The sequence below is a fragment of the Carcharodon carcharias genome, chromosome 18, assembly GCF_017639515.1.
Source record: "Carcharodon carcharias isolate sCarCar2 chromosome 18, sCarCar2.pri, whole genome shotgun sequence".
Classification (NCBI taxonomy): Eukaryota; Metazoa; Chordata; class Chondrichthyes; order Lamniformes; family Lamnidae; genus Carcharodon; species Carcharodon carcharias.
The window spans coordinates 4,545,616-4,571,173 of record NC_054484.1 but is presented as its reverse complement, the minus strand read 5'-3'; the positions used below and the strand labels follow the sequence as shown (position 1 = coordinate 4,571,173).

The window sequence follows — 25,558 nt, the reverse complement described above, 5'->3', positions numbered from 1 at the left end:
TGGGCTCCAAGCTCTGCGCAGTGCCCTAGGTAAGTTGGAGCCGGACTTTTCCATGCTCTATGACAATGCCAACAGGCCCCATGAAAGACCTGCCAGTCTGCCCAGCATCTCGCAGTGCATGCCCATTCACCTTGTTCACTACGTCATCCCAGCAAAGCCCTCTATGGGAGTCCTTCAAGGAGCTGACCATTTAAACAAACCTGTTTCGCCACCATTGCTGCTTCTCCCTGTTATAGGCACCTGTTACCACAAGAGAGAGGAAAGAGTGTCACTGAGTGTTTGCATGGTGTGCCTGTCATAGCTGTGGTCATTCCTACCAATAGTGTCCTGGACAGATGCATCTGCTACAGGTAGATTGGTGAGGACGAGGTCAAGTAGGTTTTACCCTCTTATTGGTTCCCTCGCCATCTGCTGCTCACCAGTCTAGCAGCTATGTCCTTTAGGACTTGGCCAGCTCGGTCACTAGTGGTGCTGCCAAGCTACTTTTGGTGATGGACATTGAAGTCCCCACCATCCAGAATACAATCTATCCCCTTGCCACCATCAATGCTTCTTCCAAGTGGTGTTCAACATGGAAGAGTAGAATGGCAGGGGGATGGGAAGCTGAGCAGGGAGGCAGAGGAGGGGGGAAACAAGACTGGAAACGAAAGACAGAAAAGTAAGAAGCAAAAGTGGAAGGCAGAAAAACAAGGGCGAGAAACAAATGGGGTCATAGTGCAAAATAAAGCTAAGGTGACTAACATGGTTAAAAAGACAAGTCTAAAGGCATTGTATCTTAATGCACAGAGCATTCACAATAAGGTAGATGAATTAACATTGCAAATAGATATAAACGGTTATGATATAGTTGCAATTACAGAGACATGGCTGCAAGGTAACCAAGGGTGGGAACTGAACATCCAGGGGTATTCAATATTTTGGAAGGACAGGCAAATAGGGAAAGTAGGTGGGGTAGCATTGTTATTAAAGGAGGAAATCAATGCAACAGTGAGGATGGATATTGGCTTGGAAAATCATGATGTGGAATCTGGGTCGAGATAAGAAACACCAAGAGGCAGAAAATGTTGGTAGGGGTTGTCTATAGGCCCCCAAACAGAAATGGAGATGTAAGGGAAGGCATTAAACAGGAAATTAGAGATGCATGCAATAAGGGTACAACTGTAATCATGGGTGGCTTTAATCTACATATAGATTGGACAAACCAAACTAGCAATAATACTGTGGAGGGGGATTTCCTGAAGCGTGTACATGATGGTTATTTAGACCAATACATTGAGGAATCAACTAGAGAGCAGGCTATCCTAAACGGGGTATTGTCCAATGAGAAAGGATTGATTAACAAATCTTGTTGTGCAGGATTCCTTGGGGAAGAGCGACCATAAAATGATGGAATTGTTCATTAGGATGGAGAGTGAAGAAGTTGAATCTGAAACTAGGGTCCTGAATCTAAATAAAGGGAACCACGAGGGTATGAGGCTCGAGTTGGCAATGATGGATTGGGGAACCTTACTAAAAGGGTTGACGGTGGATAGGCAATGGCTAATATTTAAGGAGCATGTGCATGAATTACAACAATGCTTCATTCCTGTCTGGCGCAAAAATAAAGCAGGAAAGGTGGCTCAACCATAGATTACAAAAGAAATTAGGGATAGAATTAGATCCAAAGAGGAGACATATAAAATTGTCAGAAAAAGTAGGAAGTCTGAGGATTGGAGCAGTTTAGAATTCAGCAAAAGTGGACAAAAAGATTGATCAAGAAGGAGAAAATGGAGCATGAGAGTGAACTTACAGGGAACATAAAAACTTACTGTAAAAGCTGCGATAAACATGTGAAGAGAAAAAGATTAACGAAGACAAATGTAGGTCTCTTTCAGTCAGAAACAGGGGAAATTATAACAGGAACAAAGAAATGGCAGTAGAATTGAACACACATTTTGGTTCTGTCTTCACAAAAGAGGACACAAGTAATTTCTCGGAAATGTTAGGGAACCAAGGTTCTAGTGAGAGGGAGAAATTGAAGAAAATCATAATTAGTAAAAAAATGGTGTTAGAGAAATTAATGGAGTTAAAGGCTGAAAAATCCCCAGGGCTGGATAATCTACATCCCAGCGTAGTAAAGGAAGTAGCCCTGGAAATATTGGATGTATTGGTGGTCATCTTCCAAAATTCTATAGACTCTGGAGCAGTTCCTACAGATTGGGGTGTGGCAAATGTAAACCCACTATTTAAAAAAGGAGGGAGAGAATAACAGAGTTACAGACCAGTTAGCCTAACATCAATAGTAGGGGGGGGGAAATGCTAGAGTCTATTATAAAAGACATGGTAACAGAACACTTGGAAAGCATTGATGGGATTAGACAAAGTCAGCATGGATTTATGAAATGGAAATCATACTTAACTAATCTACTGGAGGGAGAACCAGTGGATGTGGTGTATTTGGATTTCAAAGCGGCTTTTGATAAGGTCCCACATAAGAGGCTAGTGAGCCAAATTAAAGCACACGGGATTGGGGGTAATATACTGGCATGGATTGAGAATTGGTTGACAGACAGGAAACAGAGAGTGGGAATAAATGGGTCTTTTTCTGGGTGGCAGGCGGTGACTAGTGGTGTACCGCAGGGATCAGTGCTTGGGCCCCAGCTATTCACAATATCTATAAATGACTTGAATGAGGGAACAAAATGCAATATTTCCAAGTTTGCTGATGACACAAAACTGGGTGGGGTTGTGAGTTGTGAGGAGGATGCAAGGAGGCTTCAGGGTGACTTAGACAAGTTGTGTGTGTGGGCAAACACATGGCAGATGCATTATAACGTGGATTAATGTGAAGTTATCCGCTTTGGTGTGATAAACAGAAAGGCAGAGCATTATTTAAATGGTGATATATTGGGAAATGTGGATGTACAAAGAGATCTGGGTGTCCTTGTACACCAGGCAATGCAAGTAAACAGGCAGGTGCAGCAAGCAGTTAGGAAGGTCATGTTGGCCTTCATTGCAAAAGGATTTGAGTTCAGAAGTAGGGATGTCTTACTGCAGTTATACAGGGCCTTGGTGAGACCACACCTGGAGTATTGTGTGCAGTTTTGGTCTCCCTACCTAAGAAAGGATATACTTGCCATTGAGGGAGTGCAGCGAAGGTTCACTAGGCTGATACCGGGGATGGCAGGACTGCTGTATGAGAAGAGATTGGCTCGACTGGGCCTGTATTCACTAGAGTTTAGAAGAATGAGAGGGGATCTGATTGAAACGTATAAAATTGTAACAGCGCTAGACAGACCAGATGCAGGGAGGATATTTCCCCTGGTTGGGGAGTCTAGAACCAGGGGCCACAGTCTCAGGATACGGGCAGGCCATTTAGGACTGAGATGAGGAAACGTTTCTTCACTCAGAGGGTGGTCAACCTGTGGAATTCTCTACCACAGAGGCTGTGGAGGCCGGGTCACTGAGTATATTCAAGAAAGAAATTGATAATTTTTCAGCTATTAGGAGCATTTGGGGTATGGAGAGAAAGAAGCAAAATGGCCTTGAAATAGAGGATCAGCCATGATCAAATTGAATGGCAGAGGAGGCTCGAAGGGCTGAATGGCCTACTCCTGCTCCTTGTTTCTATGATTCTATTAAACACTGATTCATCAGCTGAGGGAGGGAGGTACGTGGTAATCAGCAGGAGGTTTCCTTGCCCATGTTTGATCTGATGCCATGGGACTTCATGGGGTCTGGAGTTGATGTTGAGGACTCCCAGGGCAACTCCCTCCTGACTGTATACCACTGTGCCCCCACCTCTGCTGGGTCTGTCCTGCTGGTGGGACAGGACATACCCAGGGATGGTGATGGTGGTGCCTGAGACATTATCTGTAAGGTATAAGGGGATGCAGTGGCATAGTGGTATGGTCACTGGACTAGTATTCCAGCGACCCAGAATAATGGTCTGGGGACTTCCCATCATGGCAGATGGTGACATTAAATTGAATTCAATTAAAATATGATGATGACCACGAAACCAGTGCTGATTGTTGGGAAAAACCCATCTGGTTCACTAATGCGCTTTAGGGAAGGAAATCTGTTGTCCTTACCTGGTCTGGTCTACATGTGACTCCAGTCCCACAGCAACATTTGTTGATTCTTAAATGCCCTCTGAACAAGGGCAATTAGGGATGGGTGGTTGAGCCAGTGACACCCATATCCCATGAACAAATATAAAAAAGTGATCCCGTGAGGATGGCGATGTCAACTAGTCTGAGATAGCTCTCCTGATTTTAGCACTAGTCCCCAGATGTTAGTAAGGAGGACTTTGCTGGGTTGGCAGGGATGAGATTGCTGTGGTCATTTCTGGTGCCTAGGTCAATGCTGGGCGATCGTTCCTTTTACACTTTGGATTAGCTCAAAACACCTGAGTGTCTTGCTTGGCCATTTCAGGTGGTAGTTATGAGTTAACCACATTGCTGTGGGTCTGGAGTTACTTATAGGCCAGACTGGGTAAAGGCCGTTGGTTTCCTTCCCTAAAGGACATCAATGAACCAGATGGGTTTTTATGACAATCAGTGATAGTTTCATGGTCCCCATCACTGACATTAGCTTTTAATTCCAGATTTATTAATTGAATTACAGTCCCACTGGTTGCCATGGTGGGATTTGAACCCTTGTTCCCCAAAGAGTAGCCTGGGCCTCAGGATTACTAGTCCAATGACATTACTACTGCACCACCACCACACCTTATCCCATGAGTCATGTTACTGGCTCAAATAGTGGACCAGTAGAGGTTTTACATATGAACATACGAATCTGGAGCAGGAGTAGGCCACTCAACCTCTCGAGCCTGCTCTGCCTTTCAATAAGACATTGGCTGATCTGATTTCTCCACATTCCTCCCTACCTGCTATTACCTTTCACCCCCTTCACAGAATCACAGAATCACACAGTGCAGAAGAGGCCTTTTGGCCCATCGAGTCTGCACCAACACGTGAGAAACACCTGACCTACCTACCTAATCCCATTTACCAGCACTTGGCCCATAGTCTTGAATGTTATGACGTATCAAGTGCTCATCCAGGTACTTTTTAAAAGATGTGAGGCAACCCGCCTCCACCACCCTCCCAGGCAGCGCATTCCAGACCGTCACCACCCTCTGGGTAAAGACGTTTTTCCTCATTTCCCCCCTAAACCTCCTGCCGCTCACCTTGAACTTATGTCCCCTCGTGATTGACCCTTCAACTAAGGGGAACAGCTGCTCCCTATCCACCCTGTCCATGCCCCTCATAATCTTCTACACCTCCATCAGGTCGCCCCTCAGTCTTCTCTGCTCCAACAAAAACAACCCAAGTCTATCCAACCTCTCTTCATAACTTAAATGTTTCATCCAGGCAACATCCTGATGAATCTCCTCTGCACCCCATCCAGTGCAATCACATCCTTCCTATAATGTGGCGACTAGAATTGCACACAGTACTCCAGCTGTGGCCTTACCAAGGTTCTACACAACTCCAACATGACCTCCCTACTTTTGTATTCTATGTCTCGATTGATAAAGGCAAGTGTCCCATATGCCTTTTTCACCACCTCACTAACATGCCCCTCCACCTTCAGAGATCTATGGACACACATGCCAAGGTCCCGTTGTTCCTCAGAATTTCCTAGTGTCATTCCATTAATTGAATACTTCCTTGTCAAATTACTCCTTCCAAAGTGTATCACCTCACACTTTTCAGGGTTAAATTCCATCTGCCATTTATCTGCCTATTTGACCATCTCGTCTATATCTTCCTGTAATCCAAGATACTCAACCTCACTGTTAACCTTACTTAACGTTACTGTGGGTCTGGAGTCACATGTAGGCCAGACCAAAATGGCATTAGTGAACCAGGTGGGTTTTTACAACAATTGGCAATGGTTTCATGATCAGCATCAGACTTTTAATTCCTGATTTTTTTTTAACTGAATTCAGTTTGGAGAAGGTTTACTAGACTAGTACCTGGAATGGCTGGGTTGTCTTATAAGGAAAGATTGGACAGGTTAGGCTTGTATTGACTGGAGCTTAGAAGAGTAAGAGGTGACTTGATTGAAACATATAAGATCCTGAGGAGTCTTGACAGGGTGGTTTGGATGTTTCCTCTTGTGGGAGAATCTAGAACTAGGGGTCACTGTATAAAAATAAGGGGTCACCCATTTAGGACAGAAATGAGGAGAAATCTTTTCACTGAGGGTCATGAGTCTTTGGAACTCTCTCCCTCAAAAGCCGCTGCAGAGTCTTTGAATATTTTCAAGGCAGTGGATTTAGATTCTTGATTAGCAAGGCAGGGGTGAAAGGTTATCAGGGGTAGGCGGAATGTGGAGTTGAGGTTACAATCAGATTAGCCGTGATCTCACTGAATGGCGGAGCAGACTCGAGGGGCTGAATGGCCTACTCCTGCTGCTGATTCTTATGTTTGTATGAATGTAACTCTAGAACGTGTCCCTGTCTAACCCTGGTGCTGGTCGAATCTTGTTCAGGTCGGAACTAATAATTAATACCTGCAGCCCTCAAGTATCTCAGTCTAATTTCAGAACATTCTAATTATTATTCTGGTCTGCAGTACCTCTGCTGTGAGTGCCTGAGAGACTGAGCATTGATATTCAGAGAGTACGTTTGGTTTTCACAGGTGGTCCAGCTGTTGATCTCCCAATAAACCGCCCGCTGGGGCATAAGAGCTTTCTTCTTTCTTTTGAAATTTCAAAGTAGGTTTAATCAACAAGGGCTCGCCCCACAAACCATTAGCTGTGGTCCTGCAGTGCAGTAAAACACAGCAGAGCTTCTACATGGAGCAACATGTACAGAGGCTGGGCTTCCACTCACTTAAACTCTGGCTGTGGCCTGATTCAGGGAATTCACTCAAGAATGAGGAGGTCAATCAGGAAACAGTGTGGAGCTGATGGGTTTCAATTCTAGCGAGGAGGAAAGCCTGAGGGAGGAGACCACACTTGGGCACAGTTCTGGGCACTGTATAGCTTGGTTACAGCAAATGTCCAACATTCCACAATTTATAAAATAAACTAATACTGCTACTCCCTCTCTAAAATATTAAAAATATGATCATTATTGTGAGGGGAATTGAATACAAAGGTAGGGAGGTTATGCTTCAGGTATACAGGACATTGGCGAGACCACATCTGGAGTACTGTGTACGGTACTGGCCTCCATATTTAAGGAAGGATGTAAATGTGTTGGAAGCAGTTCAGAGAAGGTTTACTAGAATAATACCTGGAATGGGTGGGTTGACTTATGAGGACAGGTTAGGCTTGTATCTGCTGGAGTTTAGAAGAGTAAGAGGTAAATTGATTGAAACATATAAGATCCTGAGGGGTCAGGTGGATGTAGAGAGGATGTTTCCCCTTGTGGGAGAATCTAGAACTAGGGGTCACTGTTTAAAAATAAGGGGTCACCCATTTAAAACAGGGATGAGGTGACATTTTTTTCTCTCAGAGGGTCATGAATCTTTGGAACTCTCTTCCTCAAAAGGTGGTGGAAGTAGAGTCTTTGAATATTTTTAAGGCAGATTCCTGTTAAGTAAGGGCTGTAAGGTGGCTGATTCTTAAATACCCTCTGAACAAGGGCAATTAGGGATGGGCAATAAATGCTGGCCTAGTCAGTGATGCCCACATCCCATGAATGAATAGAAAAAAGAAAAAAAATGGCATAGGGTAAATAAGATTAGAGGGGTAAATGCGTGGCTCAGAGATTGGTGTGGGAGAAATGGGCTCCGATTCATGGGGCACTCACCTGAGGAATGAAAGAGCTGTTCCACTGGGACAGGCTTCATTTGAACCATACTGGGACCAGTGTCCTGGCGAATTGTATAACTAGGGTCATAGACAGGACTTTAAACTAATTAGTGGGGGTGAGGAGGGTCCAATTGAAAGGAAGTTTAAAAACTCAAAAAGAAAGGAGAGAGCAGAGGTGCAGGGTGGTGAAGAGATGAACGATATTCAAAGTGTGACAGGAAGGAGCAGAAAATATAAGCAGAAGAGTGCAGCAGAAATTAGAACCAGGCTGAGCAGTAATGGTAAAAAGTCAAAGCTTAAGGCTCTTTATCTGAATGCACGCAGCATCTGTAACAAGATAGATGAGTTGACAGCACAAATAGAAATAAATGAATGTCACTTAATAGCTATTACTGAGACTTGCAGGATGATCAAGACTGGGAACTCAAGATTCAAGGGTATTCGACATTCCGGAAAAATAGGCAAAAAAGATAAGGAGGTGGGGTAGCTTTGTTAAGAAAGGAAGGTATCAGTGCGGTGGTGAGTAATGATATAGGTGCAATAGATGGTGATGTGGAATCAGTTTGGGTGGAAATAAGGAATAGCAAGGGGAAGAAGTCACAAGTGGGAGTCATCTATAGGCCTCCAAAGAGTTACCTCCCTGTAGGACAAAGCATAAATCGGAAAATACTGGAGGCCTGTAAAAATGGCACTACAATTGTCGTGGGTGATTTTAATCTGCATATTGACTGGACAAATCAGATTGGCAGGGGTAACATGGAAGGCGAATTTGTAGAGTGCATCAGGGATTGTTTTATGGAGCAATATGTTGCAGAACCTACCCAGCAACAGGCTATTTTAGATCTAGTAATGTGTAATGAGGTGGGATTAATAAGGGATCTTGTAGTTAAGGATCCTCTGCAGGTAGCAATCACAACATGGTAGAATTTGAAATTCAGTTTGCGGGCGAGAAACTCAGGTCTCAACCGGTGTCCAAAACTTAAATGAGGGCAATTACAGGGGTATGAAGAAAGAGTTGTCTAAAGTGGGCTGGGGAAATAGACTGAGGGGAAGGTCAGTGGATGAGCAGCGACAGACATTTAAGCAGGTATTTCATAACGCTCAGCAAAAATTTATCCCGGTCAAAAAGAAGGACTCGATGAGAAGGATGAAACACCCGTGGTTAACAAAGGCGGCCAAGGAGATAATCCAATCAAAAACTAAGGCAGACAAAGTGGTGAAAACTAGTGGGAGGCCAGAGGATTGGGAATTTTTTGGGAACCAGCAGCGATGACTAAAAAGCTGATAAAGAGGGAGAAAATTGATTATGAGTAAATTGGCAAGAAATATAAAAACAAACAGTAAGAGCTTCTACGAGTACATGAAAAGAGAGAGTGGCCAAAGTGAGCTTTGGATCCTTGGAAGATGCAAGTGGAGAATTGATAATGAGGAACAGGGAAATGGCAGATAATTTAAACCAATATTTTGCATCGATCTTCACGGTGGAGGACACTATAAACATCCTAAAGATATCAATGAGTTAATGGGAGGAAAGATCTTGTAACAGTCTCTATCATGAGGGACAAAGTGTTTGACAAACTAATGGGGCTAAAGGCAGACAAGCCTCCAGGACCTGATGACCTAGTTCCAAGGGTTTTAAAGGAAGTGGCTGCAGAGATAGTTGGAAAACTGCTAATATAACACCCTGTTCAAGAAGAGAGAGAGACAAAAGCAGGAAACTATAGGCCAGTCAGCCTAACATCTGTCATTGGGAAAATGCTAGAATCCATTATTAAGGAAGAAATAGCAGGACATTTAGAAAAGCTTAACCCAATCAAACAGAGTCACCATGGTTTTGTGAAAGGGAAATCATCTTTGACAAATTTGCTAGAGTTCTTCGAGGATATAACAAGCAGGGTTAATAAAGGGGAACTGGTAGATGTAGTGTATTTGGATTTCCAGAAGGCATTCGATAAGGTGCCACATAAAAGATTATTGCACAGGATAGGAGTTCACGGTATTGGGGGTAATGTATTAGCATGGATTGAGGATTGGTTAACACAGAAGGTTGAGAGTCAGGATTAATGGATTTTCTTTAGGTTGAAAAGATGTAGCTAGTGGAGTGCCACAAGGATCAGTCCTAGGGCCTCAATTATTTATTATCTGTATTAATGACTTGGAGGAAGGGGCAGAGTGCAATGCATCCAAATTTGCTGACCATACAAAAATAGTTGGGAGGGCATGGTGTGATGAGGACATAAGGAATCTGCAAGGGGCTATAGACAGGTTGAGGGGGCAAAAACTTGGCAGATGGAGTTTAATGTAGGAAAGTGTGAGGTTAAGCACTTTGGTAGGAAGAATCAAAAGGCAGGCAATTATTTAAATGGGGAGAGACTCCAAAAAAGTGCAGCACAGAGGGATCTGGGTGTTCTTGTGCATCAAACACAAAAAATTAGCATGCAGGTGCAGCAAGTAATTAAGAAGGCAAATGGAATTTTGGTCTGTATTGCTAGGGGGTTGGAGTTTAAAATTAGGGAAGTCCTGTTACAACTGTACAGGGTCTTGGTGAGGCTACACCTGGAATACTGTGTACTGTTTTAGTCCCCGTATTTACGAAAGGATACACTGGCATTGAAGGCAGTTGAATAAAGGAGTTATATCCAGCATTTTCCAATCTAATGGAATCTCCCCGAATCTAGAGAGTTTCGGAAAATTAAAACCAATGTATCAACTTTTTCACTCGCTGCTTCTTTCCAGACCTGAGGATGAAGTCCATCTGGACCTGGGGACTTGCCAGCCCACAGTTCCAACAGTTTGCTCAGAACCACTTCCCTGATGATTGTAGTTTTCTTGAGGCCCTCCCTCCCTTACATTTCCTGATTTACAGCTATTTCTGGGATGTAAATTCTATCCTCGATATGAAGACCGATACAAAATACCTGTTGAATTGCAGCCTTCTGATTTTCCATTATTAAGTCCCCAGTCACTTTCTATAGGACCAACGCTCACTTTGTTAACTCTTTTCTTTTTTAAAGTATCTAGAGTAACTCTTACTCTTCGCATTCAAATATAACTCACAATTTTGGGATTATATTCAGCAGCAACAACCTTCCAATCTTCCTTCTGTTTCGATTTTTCTGTTTTCCTTTGCATATCAATGTGAGGATGCATGTTCTGAGGAATGAAGCACAGGGTTAGATACAGAGTAAAGCTCCCTCTACACCATCCCCATCAAACACTCCCAGGACAGGTACAGCACGGGGTTAGATACAGAGTAAAGCTCCCTCTACACTGTCCCCATCAAACACTCCCAGGGCAGGTACAGCACGGGGTTAGATACAGAGTAAAGCTCCCTCTACACCGTCCCCATCAAACACTCCCAGGACAGGTACAGCACGGGGTTAGATACAGAGTAAAGCTCCCTCTACACTGTCCTCATCAAACACGCCCAGGACAGGTACAGCACGGGGTTAGATACAGAGTAAAGATCCCTCTACACTGTCCCCATCAAACACTCCCAGGACAGGTACAGCACAGGGTTAGATACAGAGTAAATCTCCCTCTACACTGTCCCCATCAAACACTCCCAGGACAGGTACAGCACGGGGTTAAATACAGAGTAAAGCTCCCCCTACACTGTCCCCATCAAACACTCCCAGCACAGGTACAGAACGGGGTTAGATACAGAGTAAAGCTCCCTCTACACCATCCCCATCAAACACTCCCAGGACAGGTACAGCACGGGGTTAGATACAGAGTAAAGCTCCCGCTACACTGTCCCCATCAAACACTCCCAGGACAGGTACAGCACGGGGTTAGATACAGAGTAAAACTCCCTCTACACCATCCCCATCAAATACTCCCAGGACAGGTAAAGCACGGGGTTAGATACAGAGTAAAGCTCCCTCGACACTGTCCCCATCAAACACTCCCAGGACAGGTACAGCACGGGGTTAGATACAGAGTAAAGTTCCCTCTACACTGTCCCAATCAAATACTCCCAGGACAGGTACAGCACGGGGTTAGATACATAGTAAAGCTTCCTCTACACCATCCCCATCAAACACTCCCAGGACAGGTACAGCACGGGGTTAGATACATAGTAAAGCTTCCTCTACACCATCCCCATCAAACACTCCCAGAACAGGTACAGCACAGGGTTAGATACAGAGTAAAGCTCTTTACACATGTGGAGATGGTAAGTTTTTCTCCCCACTCCCCCCCCCCCACCCCCACCACCACCACCACCACCACCACCACCACCACCCCCAGCCATTGCAGTGTCAGCCTCAGAAGAGCATCATCGTTTTATGTATTGTTGTGACATTTTTCAGATACCCTGTGGTCTTTCAGTGTGAAGCATGTGCATGATTCACTTTGTGTTGGACTCTTTGGGATGCTCCGGGGAAGCTAGTTTGAACTTGTCTAAATTCATTTCGGTATAAATCAAAAAGGGAACAGAATGAAAACTGTTTTACCATGGCCTGGATTTGAGGACAAATTCCAGAGTTAAAGACAGTGCCTGTGCTGGAACACACTCGGGGTATTCAGACTAGCTCTCCGTTGGATCCTGGTCACCAGTTTGTTGGGACTTATGGATCCGGGTTGCACACTCGTTGTGGGATGGCCGAGTTGGTACAATAGACAGAGTTGACCAGCAGACTGTTCTATAAACATTCTGTTTATTGACAAAGGTACTCAGCAGCTACACCTGTGTGCTTTCAACTCAAACCCTGTCTCCATACTTCAGGCTCTAACTATAGACGATTGACGATAGAAGTAGCCCATTGTGTCTAGTTTTCTGACTTCCCTGACTCCTTTCCACCTTCCCCCAGAAGCTCAGCATTATGAAGCTCAATCTCATCCTGAGACGATTTTTCATCAATAAGTCCACAGGTGTGACACTTGTTGTTGTGTGAGGGGTGGTCCTATAATGGAAAAGAAAGCTAGCTTGGTTGCTAAGGAATCTCCAGTTAATTTCTCCATGCCAGCCTTGAATGTTTGAACCGCCCTTTTGGCCAGTCCATTTGAGGAAGGGTGGGTACGGTGAGGTCTTTACATGAGTGATACTGTTGAGGCTGATAAACTGCTGAAACTCAGCATTCGTAAATGCCATGCCGTTATCAGATACGAGCACTTTAGGTAGTTTGTGAATGGAAAAACTTTGACATAGCTTCTCAATTGTAGCAGAAGACATTGATGACTTCACCTCATAATGTCCATCCATTTTGAGTGGGCATCAACAAGGAGCAGAAACATTGTTCCCATGAAATGTCCCACATAGTCAATGTGTAATCGTACCCATGGCCTTCCTGGCCACTCCCAAGGGTGTAACTGAGCTGTTGAAGGTAACTTTTGCAATTTTTGACACTGTACACAATTCTTTACTAAGCTTTTTATTTCTCCATCCATCCCAGGCCACCATAGATAGCTGTGAGCTATGGTCTTCATTTAGGAAATTCCTGGATGTGCACTGTGTAGTTCAATTAACAAAGGCTTTCTTCCCTTTGGAGGAATTATCACTCATGCTCCCAACAATAAGATGCCATCCTGACTGGTTATTTCATATCTTCTGTTAAAGGACGGTTTCATTTAATCAGATACAGGCTCTTGTGACCAACCACGAAGCACCTATTCACGTACTTTGGATAAGACTGGGTCTCGACTTGTCCAATCTCTCATCTATTTAGCACATTCTGGAGATAAATCTAAGAAATTAACCAACAAAACTAGTTCTTGTGGAACTGGGACATCCTCACCTTTTTCTTGTAAGAGTTTCTGTGGTGTCTCCCAAGACCAACGTTGGTTATTCTTGAGTTGATAATGCAGGGAGGCCAGCACTGCAGACAAATTGGGTAAGAAACGCCCATAATAGTTGATCATTCCTAGGAATGGTTTGAGCTCTAAGGCGTTTTTTGAGGCAGATGTCTCTCTAATGGCTCTCACTTTCTCCTCAACCAGGTGGAGGCCCTGTGAATCTACCCAGTGACCCAAATAAATTACCTCCCTCACTAGGAACATGCACTTTTCTTGTTTTAAATGCACTCCAGCCTATGAGAAACGTTTCAAAACTTATTCTAAATTTGCCACATGTTCCTTTTCAGTGAGTCCTGTCAACAGAACATCATCTAAATAAACTACAATGTGGGACAGTCCCTGCAGTAAATTTTCCATTGTTCTCTGGAACATGGCGCAAGCTGAGGAGACTCTGAAAGGCAAACGGGTATATTGGTACAACCCTCCATGTGTATTAATTGTGACAAATATCTGGGAGACCTTCTCGAACTCCAACTGTTGATAAATATAATTCATATCAAGCTTCTTGTAATCGGTTCCACCTGCCAGTTTATCATACAGGTTTTTGATTTTTGGTATGGGGTGTCTGTCCAGCTCAGCCACTTTATTAACCGTCAATTTGTAGTCTCCACAAATTTGAAGGCTTTGGTCGGGTTTAAGGACAGGGATTATTGCTGTTGTCCATTCTGAGAATTGCACAGGTTGTATAACGCCCTGTTACTCTAATCTATCCAACCTACTCCCAAAGTACTTATGGTACTGGTCTCGCCTTCAAGAATTGGGGGTTGCCTCTGGATCCACATGAATTTTTGCTTGCAGCTCCTGGATCTTCCCAAGTTCATCCTTGAAGACCGAGGCGTATTTCTGTAGTAGCTCTTGTAACCCACTTGCCCTCAACTGGAAAATTTCCGCCCATTCTAACCTAATCTCTTTTAGCCAGTTTCATCCAAGGAGGCCCCTCACCTGCTACCACCATCAAGGGTAGTTTTACTGATTGGCTTCTGTAGTGGACAGTAACTCTGCCAATGCCTTTGACTTCGATGTCTTCATCAGTGCAAGCTTTTAATTTGGCATCAGCTTCTTCCAAATTTAATTTATATTCACCACAATTCAGATATTTGAAGATGTGCTCACAAGTTACTGTACTGGAAGCTCCTGTGTTCACTTCCATTCTAATAGGTCTGCCATTTACCTTCACTATCAAATATATTTGTTCAGTTTTTCCAAACTTCAAATTAAATAACGAATAAATATCTGAATTTGGTGATTCAGGCTTTTCTACGTTGTATATCTCACGGGGTTTTTTTCTTATGTTTGAAAGTTTACCTGACTCTTTCCTTGCACTGTCCCATTCGGTGTCCATTTCGATGACAATAAAAACATTCAATTTTTTTAAACAGCCAGTCATTATGAGATAAAAACAAAAAAACTGCGGATGCTGGAAATCCAAAACAAAAACAGAATTACCTGGAAAAACTCAGCAGGTCTGGCAGCATCTGCGGAGAAGAAAAGAGTTGACGTTTCGGGTCCTCATGGCCCTTCGACAGAACTCATTATGAGGTTGTCTGTTTCCACCTCTGTTGCAATTATTCCTTGCTTTTGTAGCTAAGTCATTTCTTTTTATTTGTCTGCTAGCTGCAGTGGTTTCCTGCTTCTTGGCAGAGTCTTGCATTTTCACGCCCTTTTAGGTTGGGGCTTCCCACCCAAAGTGGAGGATGGCCCCATTTTGCACTCCCTGTTTGGCTTTTGAATGTCCTAATACACTTCCCATGGCCAGTGCTATCTCCAGCACCTTCTTAAAACCCAAATTTATTTCAGGCAGTAATTTCTTCTGAAGCGTGTCCTCGTACACGCCACACACTAAATGATCTCTGAGCATCTCATTTAAAGATGTCCCAAACTCTCAATGCTCTGCTAACTGTTTCAAACTTGCCACATAACAAGCAACTGTCTTCCCCGGGGCTCTATTTCTTGAGTTAAATTTGAACCGTTGTATTGATACTGAAGGCTTTGGTTGGCAATGACCCTTTACGAGGTCCACTAATTCATCAAAGCTTTTCAAATCTGGGGCACTGGGTGCCATCAAACTTTGAAACAAGACCTACTGTTTACTCCCACTCATGGATAAGAGGATCACTCACCTCTTCTCTTCCCCCACAATATGTCGTCACTTGGAAAAAGAACACGAGGCATTCAATATAATGAGACCAATCGTCCGTGGCTGAATCGAAAAGATCAATTCTTCCGAATTACGGCATTCTGTGAGGGAATTGCTTTGATGATTAGGACAGAAATTCTACTCACAATTATCATATGAGGTACAGCCTAATTTTGTTTCCCTTGATTTCTTTTGTTAACTTATTTTATTCTCAAAGCCAGTTTATTGTATCTTCGCATTTTCTTTGCTTTTGCCTCGTCGCCAGTTTGTTGGATCCTGGTCACCGGTTAGTTGGGACTTATGGATCCTGGTTGCCTGCTTGTTTTGGGATGGCCAAGTTGGTACCGTTGGCAGAGTAGGTCAGCAGACCGTTCTTAGGTGGAACACATTCTGTTTATTTACAGAGGTACTCAGCAGCTACACCTGTGTGCTTCCAACTCAAACCTTGTCTCCATACTTCAGGCTCTAACTATAGACGACTGATGTTAGAGGTAGCCTGCGCTACTCCTTTATTGGTTACATAGGATCATGTGATCTTCCTTTATGACATCCTTCTTAAAGGTAAACTACACATTACATAAAACTATAATTACCACACATTCTGACCTGACTGTGCTATAATATCACTAATTGGTGTTTGTGGGAGATGATTAACTGACCGTGATGGACAAGGAGGGTGACTTGTGATCAACAAGACACAAAGTGAGCAGAGCTCCTTCTCGAACTGCACTGTAAACAGCCTTTCCTCATGATACAAAGGTCATAGTGACATTAATTATCCAATTTGCATATTTAAGTGCTGAAAGAACTACAAAAGGTTATGAGGGCTGGTTGCCTGACTTGTAGTCTCTTGTATTTGAAATGTTGACGGCTGATCTGATCGAGGTGTCCAAAAATGATAGGGATTTGATTGGGTAGGTAGTGAGAAATTAATTCCTCTGATGGGGGAGACCAGAGCAAGTGGGGCAAGATTTTAAAACTCAAGCCAGGTCATTCACGGGTGATGTCAGGAAGTGCTTCTTCAGACAAAGGGGAGAGGAAATCTGGAACCCTCTCCTCCGAAAAGCTGTTAATTTTTGGAAAATTTGAACTTTCAAGACTAATTTTTATTGCTGATGTTGGATTTGGGTGTGAAAGGACATGGAGCAAAGGCTGTATTTGCATCCTGCTGCAGAATTCACACCTAAATAAAAACAGCAAGATTGCTGTTAATAACCACCAACCAACCCCTGGCAGTGACATTCAACTCTTACACATGTGTAGTTTCATTACTTCAGTTTTTAAATTTGCAATGAGATTTTAAAAATGTTACTTTTTTCTCGCTTTCCCTTTCTGTCTATGTTTCCTCTTTTAATCCAATCTTTTTTCCCTTTATTTCTGTACTTGTCTTAAAATTGAATTCATATCCATTCTAATTTACACTTCCTTCCCTGTCTCTGTGTTGTTACTTTCTGTTTTTATACTCATTCATACAATGCCGGTGTCACTGGTTGGGCCAGCATTTATTGCCCATCTCTAATTGCCCTTGAGAAGGTGGTGGGGAGCTGCCGCCTTGATTGCAACTTGAGTATCTTGCTCAGCCATTTCTGAAAGCAGTCGGCTGCATTGCTGTGGGTCTGGAGTCACATGTAGGCCAGACCAGGTAAGGACGGCAGATTTCTTTCCCTAAAGGACATTAGTGAATCAGATGGGTTTTTACAAATATTTGGTAGTTTCATGGTCACCATTGCTGAGAGTATGTAATTAATTGAATTTAAATTTCCCCAGTGGGATTTGAACTCATATCTCTGGATCACTAGGTTGCTTGCTCAGTTCACTCAGGTTCCAGGTACCCTGATTCCCTCTCTTTACCATTATCGGATCATACTTGCAGCAACTTACTGGGCATTTGTTTGAGTTGAGAAGTACTGGGATAAGCCTAACTAACCACAGATTAGGTGCACTGTTAAAGCAAAACTTGGCTATTTTGCTTTCAGATCTGTGGAGAAGAAATTCCTTCTGCGTCTCTCCTTCTTTGCATAATTGTTTAAGTTTCCCTTATGAGCACTGTCCACTAGAAGCACAGGAGGTTCCAGCCTAAGAACAGGCCAAAATGGATGCAACCAGCCCTCTCACTTCCAACAGCCCTTAATTGCCCAGAGAAAGCACAGCATCAGATTTGCACATAGCAAGATCCCACAAACAGCAATGTGTTAATGATCAGCTCATCTGTTTCAGTGATGTTGGATGAGGGATAAACATTGACCAAGGCACTGGAGAGACCACCACTGCTTTTCTTTGAAAAAGTGTCATGTTTTTCTTTGTTCACCTAAGGAGAGCATATGGGGACTCCATTTAACATCAAATCCAATCTTCGACAGGACAGCACTCCCTCAGTGCCGCATTGTAATATCAACCGAGATCATGCACTTAAATCTCCAGATTGGGACTTGAGCTCATTACTTTGTGGCTTCGGGGGAGGAGCACCACCCACTGAGCCACAGCTGACGCTGACTGCAGTCACAGTGATTTCTGCATTTGAACTATGCTCTGCTGATGTGGCTTGTATTCCCCAGAGTTTAGAAGGATAAGGGGTGATTTTATTAAAGTTTTCAAGATATTAAGGGGAACTACTAAGGGGACAGAGACAAACTATTTCTGCTGGTTGAGGTGAGATGAGTCACTGTCCTTAACAGCAAGACAGCATTTAACCAAGTGAGGATAATTAGAGGGAAAGTTCTCCGCTGGTTGGAATCATATCTAGCACAAAGGAAGGTGGTTGTGGTTGCTGGAGGTCAGTCATCTCAGCTCCAGGACATCACTGCAGGAGTTCCTCAGGGTAGTGTCCTCGGCCCAACCATCTCCAACTGCTTCATCAATGACCTTCCTTCCATCACAAGGTCAGAAGTGGGGAAGTTCACTGATAATTGCACAATGTTCAGCACCATTCACGACTGCTCAGATACTAAAGCAATGCATGTCCAAATGCAGCAAGACCTGGGCAATGTCCAGGCTTGGGCTGACAAGTGGCAAGTAACATTTGTGTCACACAAGTATCAGGCAATGACCATCTTCAAAAAGAGACAATCCAACCATCGCCCCTTGACATTCAATGGCATTACCATTACTGAATCCCCCACTATCAACACCATGGGGGTTACCATTGACCAGAAACTGAACTGGATTAGCCATATAAATACTGTGGCTACAAGAGCAAGTCAAAGACCAGGAATCCTGCGATGAGTAACTCAATTCCTGACTCCCCAAAGCCTGTCCACCAAGGTACAAGTCAGGAGTGTCATGGAATACTCTACAAGTGAGAATCATTAGAGGAAAGTTCTCCGCTGGTTGGAGTCATATCTAGCACAAAGGAAGATGGATGAGGGCAGCTCCAACAACACTCAAAAAGTTTAACACCATCCAAGACAAAGCAGCCCGCTTGATTGGCACCCCATCTGCCACCTTCAACATTCAGTCTGTCAACCACCGACAGTAGCAGCAGTGTGCACCGCCTACAAGATGCACTACAGGAATTCACCAAGGCTCCTTACACAGCACCTTCCCAACCCACAACCACAACCATCTAGAAGGACAAGGGCAGCAGATAGATATGAACACCACCACCTGGAAGTTCCCCTCCAAGCCACTCACCATCCTGGCTTGGAAATATATCGCTGTTCCTTCACTGTCACTGAGTCAAAATCCTGGAACTCCCTCCCTAACAGCACTGTGGGTGTACCTACACCACAGGGACTGCAGCGGTTCAAGAAGGCAGCTCACCACCACCTTCTCAAGGGCAACTAGGGATGGGCAATAAATGCTGGGCCAGCCAGTGACACCCACATCCTGTGAGCACATTTTAAAAAAGACAGGAACCAGGTGGCATAGACGAAAGATTAGAATGTGACCTTTCAGTAGTCGAATTGGGAAACTGATGGTGTTTGGAAATACCTTTTGCAAATGGCAGTTGATGCTCAATCAATTGTCAATTTACAACCTGAGATTGGTAGATATCTAATGTATTTAGAAGTATGGAGTGAAGATGGATAAATGGAGTTAGGTCACAGGTCAGCAATAATCTTAAGTTCTTTTATGATCTCACTCAAAGGTGAAACAAGCTCGAGCTGATGAATGGTCCAGCTCCTGTTCTATCCAATTATATCTTACCATATGTGATATTTTATCAAACGCAGTTCATATTATATATGCCTTGTTTACATTTATTATAGATGTACCTTCGGTGAAGATTGACTTCTCCAGGAACTTTGCACGAGAAGGTGATGAATTGAGGCTAGAGTGTCGTGCTACTGGGAATCCAACGTGAGTGAACATTCTTCAGTATTAACAATGGTCCTGCTCCAGGATTCCTACCCCTGGATTTCCTGACTTCATCTCCAGCCTCGGCTGATGATGTCGAAATATGAATGTACTTTACAGTGGCTGTCGGCTGGTTAAAGAATAGCAGTGGATGAGCTGAATTGCAGATTAATGGGTTATGAGTGCCATAAGGTTGTGCTGCTGCTGACAGCCTCCTATGTAAAACCATGAAATGACACAGCAAGAGCTAGCCCACTGTTCTGTGCTGGTTCTTTCAAAGAGCTATCTATTTAGTCTCACTTCCCTGCTTATTCCCCACAGCCTAACAAATTTCTTGCTTCCCAGTATCGATTCAATCCCTCTATGAATCTGCTACCAGCACTACTATAAATGCTGGCCCAGCCAGTGAAGTCCACATGCCCTGAATTAATTTTAAAAAGCACTCTTTCACATCATAACAACAGGATGCATTGAAAAAATTATCCTCATACCACCCTGGAATTTTTGCCAATCACTTTAAATCTGTGTGCTCTGATCACTGACCCTCCTACCACTGGAAACAGTTTGCTTTCAAACCTCTCCATGACCTCACCCCTCCCTATCTCTGTAAGCTTCTCCAGCCCCACAATCCACTGAGATCTCTATGCTCCTCGAATTCTGGCCTCTTGAGCATCCCCGATATTAATCACTCCACCATTGTTAGCCGCGCGTTCAGTTGACTGGGCCCCAAGCTCTGGAATTCCCTCCCTAAACCTTCCACCTCTCGAACTCACTTCCCTCCTTTTTGAAACTCCTTAAAATCATCCTCTTTGACCAAGCTTTTGGTGATCATCTAATGTCTCTTTATGCGGTTCAGTGTCATACCTTGTGTTATAATGTTCCTATGAAGCACCTCGGAATGTTTCATTCTGTTAAAGGTGCTGTATCAACATACGTTGTTGTCTCTCTCTATTTTCTCAATCAAAACCTCTCACACCTGCTCATGTATTAAAGTCAGGATAATCACTGCTCTGGAGAAGGGATAGAGATAAGAAAAAAAAGTGATCTTTGGAATGTGACTGGCCTGATTCAAATTTGTAAGATTATAAAGGGAATTGAAAAATGTTCACCTTGATTAAAGATTCAACTCCCTAATATGAATATAGACATTAGACTATGAGATGGTGGGTCAGTGGGATTGAGGGAAAAGGAGGGAAGGTGGGATTGAGCGATATAGAGAGAAGGTGGGTAGGTGGGGATCAAGGGATATGGGGGGGAGGGTGGTAAATTTGAAATGGTTTGAATTTCTTTCACCTTTGTATAAAAGCTATTCTGCAATAATTCCTGCTGAATTCAGCTAGAGCGTGAATAGGAAATAGTGGAGTGGCCTCTGCTGAGAGAATATTTCCTTGCTGCTGTACTCAAACCCCAGCAGGAGAGCAACAAGAACTGGATTACTTCAGCCTCATGAATATGGAAGAAAAATTGAGGAATTAAAGCAGATAAAATAGATTAACCATGTTTTGTAATTTAAGGGGGAAATTTGCTGTTTGAATTTGTGCTGTGTATGTGTTGAGTGTGTGTGGAGTGTGTAGTCTGACCTCAGACCAAGCACTATCACTGTGTCTCATACAGTCACTCAGAGATGAAGTAAACAGCTGACAATCTGAAATGAATTCCAAATGTCAAGTCTGTTCTGAGTGGGCATGAACTGTCCTTTATTATCATCTAATTTAACGTTAAATTGGCAATTTCACTCAAAAATGCCACAGGTTGGCTGGTATCAGGAATGGAAAAATGTAAAATACCTTATAGACACCCGAGGTTAAAGCTGAACTATATTGATAGAAAGGTGTAGAAGGGAGCTTTACTCTGTATCTAACCCCGTGCTGTACCTGTCCTGGGAGTATTTGATGGGGACAGTGTAGAGAGAGCTTTACTCTGTATCTAACCCCGTGCTGTACCTGTCCTGGGAGTGTTTGATGGGGACAGTGTAGAGGGAGCTTTACTCTGTATCTAACCCCGTGCTGTACCTGTCCTGGGCGTGTTTGATGGGGACAGTGTAGAGGGAGCTTTACTCTGTATCTAACCCCGTGCTGTACCTGTCCTGGGAGTGTTTGATGGGGACAGTGTAGAGGGAGCTTTACTCTGTATCTAACCCCGTGCTGTACCTGTCCTGGGAGTGTTTGATGGGGACAGTGTAGAGGGAGCTTTACTCTGTATCTAACCCCGTGCTGTACCTGTCCTGGGAGTGTTTGATGGGGACAGTGTAGAGGGAGCTTTACTCTGTATCTAACCCCATGCTGTACCTGTCCTGGGAGTGTTTGATGGGGATGGTGTAGAGGGAGATTTACTCTGTATCTAACCCCGTGCTGTACCTGTCCTGGGAGTGTTTGATGGGGACAGTGTAGAGGGAGCTTTACCCTGTATCTAACCCCGTGCTGTACCTGTCCTGGGAGTGTTTGATGGGGACAGTGTAGAGGAAGCTTTATTCTGTATCTAATCCCATGCTGTACCTGTCCTGGGAGTGTTTGATGGGGATGGTGTAGAGGGAGATTTACTCTGTATCTAACCCCGTGCTGTACCTGTCCTGGGAGTGTTTGATGGGGACAGTGTAGAGGGAGATTTACTCTGTATCTAACCCCATGCTGTACCTGTCCTGGGAGTGTTTGATGGGGACAGTGTAGAGGGAGATTTACTCTGTATCTAACCCCATGCTGTACCTGTCCTGGGAGTATTTGATGGGGACAGTGTAGAGGAAGCTTTATTCTGTATCTAACCCCATGCTGTACCTGTCCTGGGAGTGTTTGATGGGGACAGTGTAGAGGGAGCTTTACTCTGTATCTAACCCTGTGCTGTACCTGTCCTGGGAGTGTTTGATGGGGACAGTGTAGAGGGAACTTTACTCTGTATCTAACCCCGTGCTGTACCTGTCCTGGGAGTGTTTGATGGGGACAGTGTAGAGGGAGCTTTACTCTGTATCTAACCCCGTGCTGTACCTGTCCTGGGAGTGTTTGATGGGGACAGTGTAGAGGGAGATTTACTCTGTATCTAACCCCGTGCTGTACCTGTCCTGGGAGTGTTTGATGGGGACAGTGTAGAGGGAGCTTTACTCTGTATCTAACCCCGTGCTGTACCTGTCCTGGAGTGTTTGATGGGGACAGTGTAGAAGGGAGCTTTACTCTGTATCTAACCCCGTGCTGTAACAGTCCTGGGAGTTAAAAACAAAAAAACTGCGGATGCTGGAAATCCAGAACAAAAACAGAATTACCTGGAAAAACTCAGCAGGTCTGGTAGCATCGGCAGAGAAGAAAAGAGTTGACGTTTCGAGTCCTCATGACCCTTCGACAGAACTTGAGTGAATCCAAGAAAGGGGTGAAATATAAGCTGGTTTAAGGTGTGGTGGGGGGAGAGAAGTGGAGGGGGTTGGTGTGGTTGTAGGGACAAACAAGCAGTGATAGAAGCAGATCATCAAAAGATGTCACAGACAACAGAACAAAAGAACACAGAGCTGTTAAAGTTGGTGATATTATCTAAACGAATGTGCTAATTAGGAATGGATGGTAGGGCACTCAAGGTATAGCTCTAGTGGGGGTGGGGGGAGCATAAAAGATTTAAAAATATTTAAAAATAATGGAAATAGGTGGGAAAAGAAAAATCTATATAATTTATTGGAAAAAACAAAAGGAAGGGGGAAGAAACAGAAAGGGGGTGGGGATGGAGGAGGGAGTTCAAGACCTAAAGTTGTTGAATTCAATATTCAGTCCGGAAGGCTGTAAAGTGCCTAGTCGGAAGATAAGGTGTTGTTCCTCCAGTTTGCGTTGGGCTTCACTGGAACAATGCAGCAAGCCAAGGACAGACATGTGGGCAAGAGAGCAGGGTGGAGTGTTAAGATGGCAAGCGACAGGGAGGTTTGGGTCATTCTTGCGGACAGACCGCAGGTGTTCTGCAAAGCGGTCGCCCAGTTTACGTTTGGTCTCTCCAATGTAGAGGAGACCACATTGGGAGCAACGAATGCAGTAGACTAAGTTGGGGGAAATGCAAGTGAAATGCTGCTTCACTTGCAAGGAGTGTTTGGGCCCTTGGACGGTGAGGAGAGAGGAAGTGAAGGGACAGGTGTTACATCTTTTGCGTGGGCATGGGGTGGTGCCATAGGAGGGGGTTGAGGAGTAGGGGGTGATGGAGGAGTGGACCAGGGTGTCCCGGAGGGAACGATCCCTATGGAATGCCGATAGGGGGGGTGAAGGGAAGATGTGTTTGGTGGTGGCATCATGCTGGAGTTGACGGAAATGGCGGAGGATGATCCTTTGAATGCGGAGGCTGGTGGAGTGATAAGTGAGGACAAGGGGGACCCTATCATGTTTCTGGGAGGGAGGAGAAGGCGTGAGGGCGGATGCGCGGGAGATGGGCCGGACACAGTTGAGGGCCCTGTCAACGACCGTGGGTGGAAAACCTCGGTTAAGGAAGAAGGAGGACATGTCAGAGGAAATGTTTTTGAAGGTAGCATCATCGGAACAGATGCGACAGAGGTGAAGGAACTGAGAGAATGGGATGGAGTCCTTACAGGAAGCGGGGTGTGAGGAGCTGTAGTCGAGATAGCTGTGGGAGTCGGTAGGTTTGTAATGGATATTGGTGGACAGTCTATCACCAGAGACTGGGAGTGTTTGATGGAGACAGTGTAAAGGGAGCTTTACTCTGTAGCTAACCCCGTGCTGTACCTGTCCTGGGAGTGTTTGATGGGGACAGTGTAGAGGGAGATTTACTCTGTATCTAACCCTGTGCTGTACCTGTCCTGGGAGTGTTTGATGGGGACAGTGTAGAGGGAGATTTACTCTGTATCTAACCCCGTGCTGTACCTGTCCTGGGAGTGTTTGATGGGGACAGTGTAGAGGGAGCTTTACTCTGTATCTAACCCCGTGCTGTACCCGTCCTGGGAGTGTTTGATGGGGACAGTGTAGAGGGAGCTTTACTCTGTATCTAACCCCGTGCTGTACCTGTCCTGGGAGTGTTTGATGGGGACAGTGTGGAGGGAGCTTTACTCTGTATCTAACCCCGTGCTGTACCTGTCCTGGGAGAATTTGATGGAGACAGTGGAGAGGGAGTTCCAGTTTAATCTGTGCTCTTTATGGTTTAAGTAATGTTTGTACCGTTCTGGTACAGATACAGTCATCTATTTGCCTGAACCACCATCTTTCAATTCAATGAGCAGAATATTGATAACAAAAACCGTAATAATAAATGGCCAGGTAAAGTCTTGGAGCTGCTTTGACCTGGATAAGTACAATACCCTCGACAGTACACCATTCAGCACACAATTCATTTTGTGCTGATAGCAGCTCTGATTAAAATCAAATACATGAGATAAAATCAATTTTATTTTAATCTGATATTTGATATCTCACTTGTGCTTTAATCAGATATTTCAATGTTAACTTGATGAATACAGTGCAGAGGTGAATAAATTGAGAGCGTTGCACTGAACTGTGCTGCTTGCCTTGTGCAATCGAATCTTTATTCAACAATTCAACAGCTGATTATTTTCAAGGTGTTTAATAGAGGTGTTCAAAATTAGAACGAGTTTTGATAGAGTAGATA

At 44.1% G+C, this 25,558-nt stretch overlaps 1 protein-coding gene across 1 annotated transcript in view; it reads left to right on the top strand.

The window, feature by feature from the left end:
- Positions 1-25,558, top strand: part of cadm2b (cell adhesion molecule 2b) — a 707,416-nt gene that overhangs the window by 528,973 nt on the left and 152,885 nt on the right. The window contains exon 6 of the mRNA XM_041211940.1: positions 19,897-19,987. Coding sequence (XP_041067874.1) covers positions 19,897-19,987 — 91 coding nt within the window. The remainder of the gene's footprint in view (positions 1-19,896; positions 19,988-25,558) is intronic.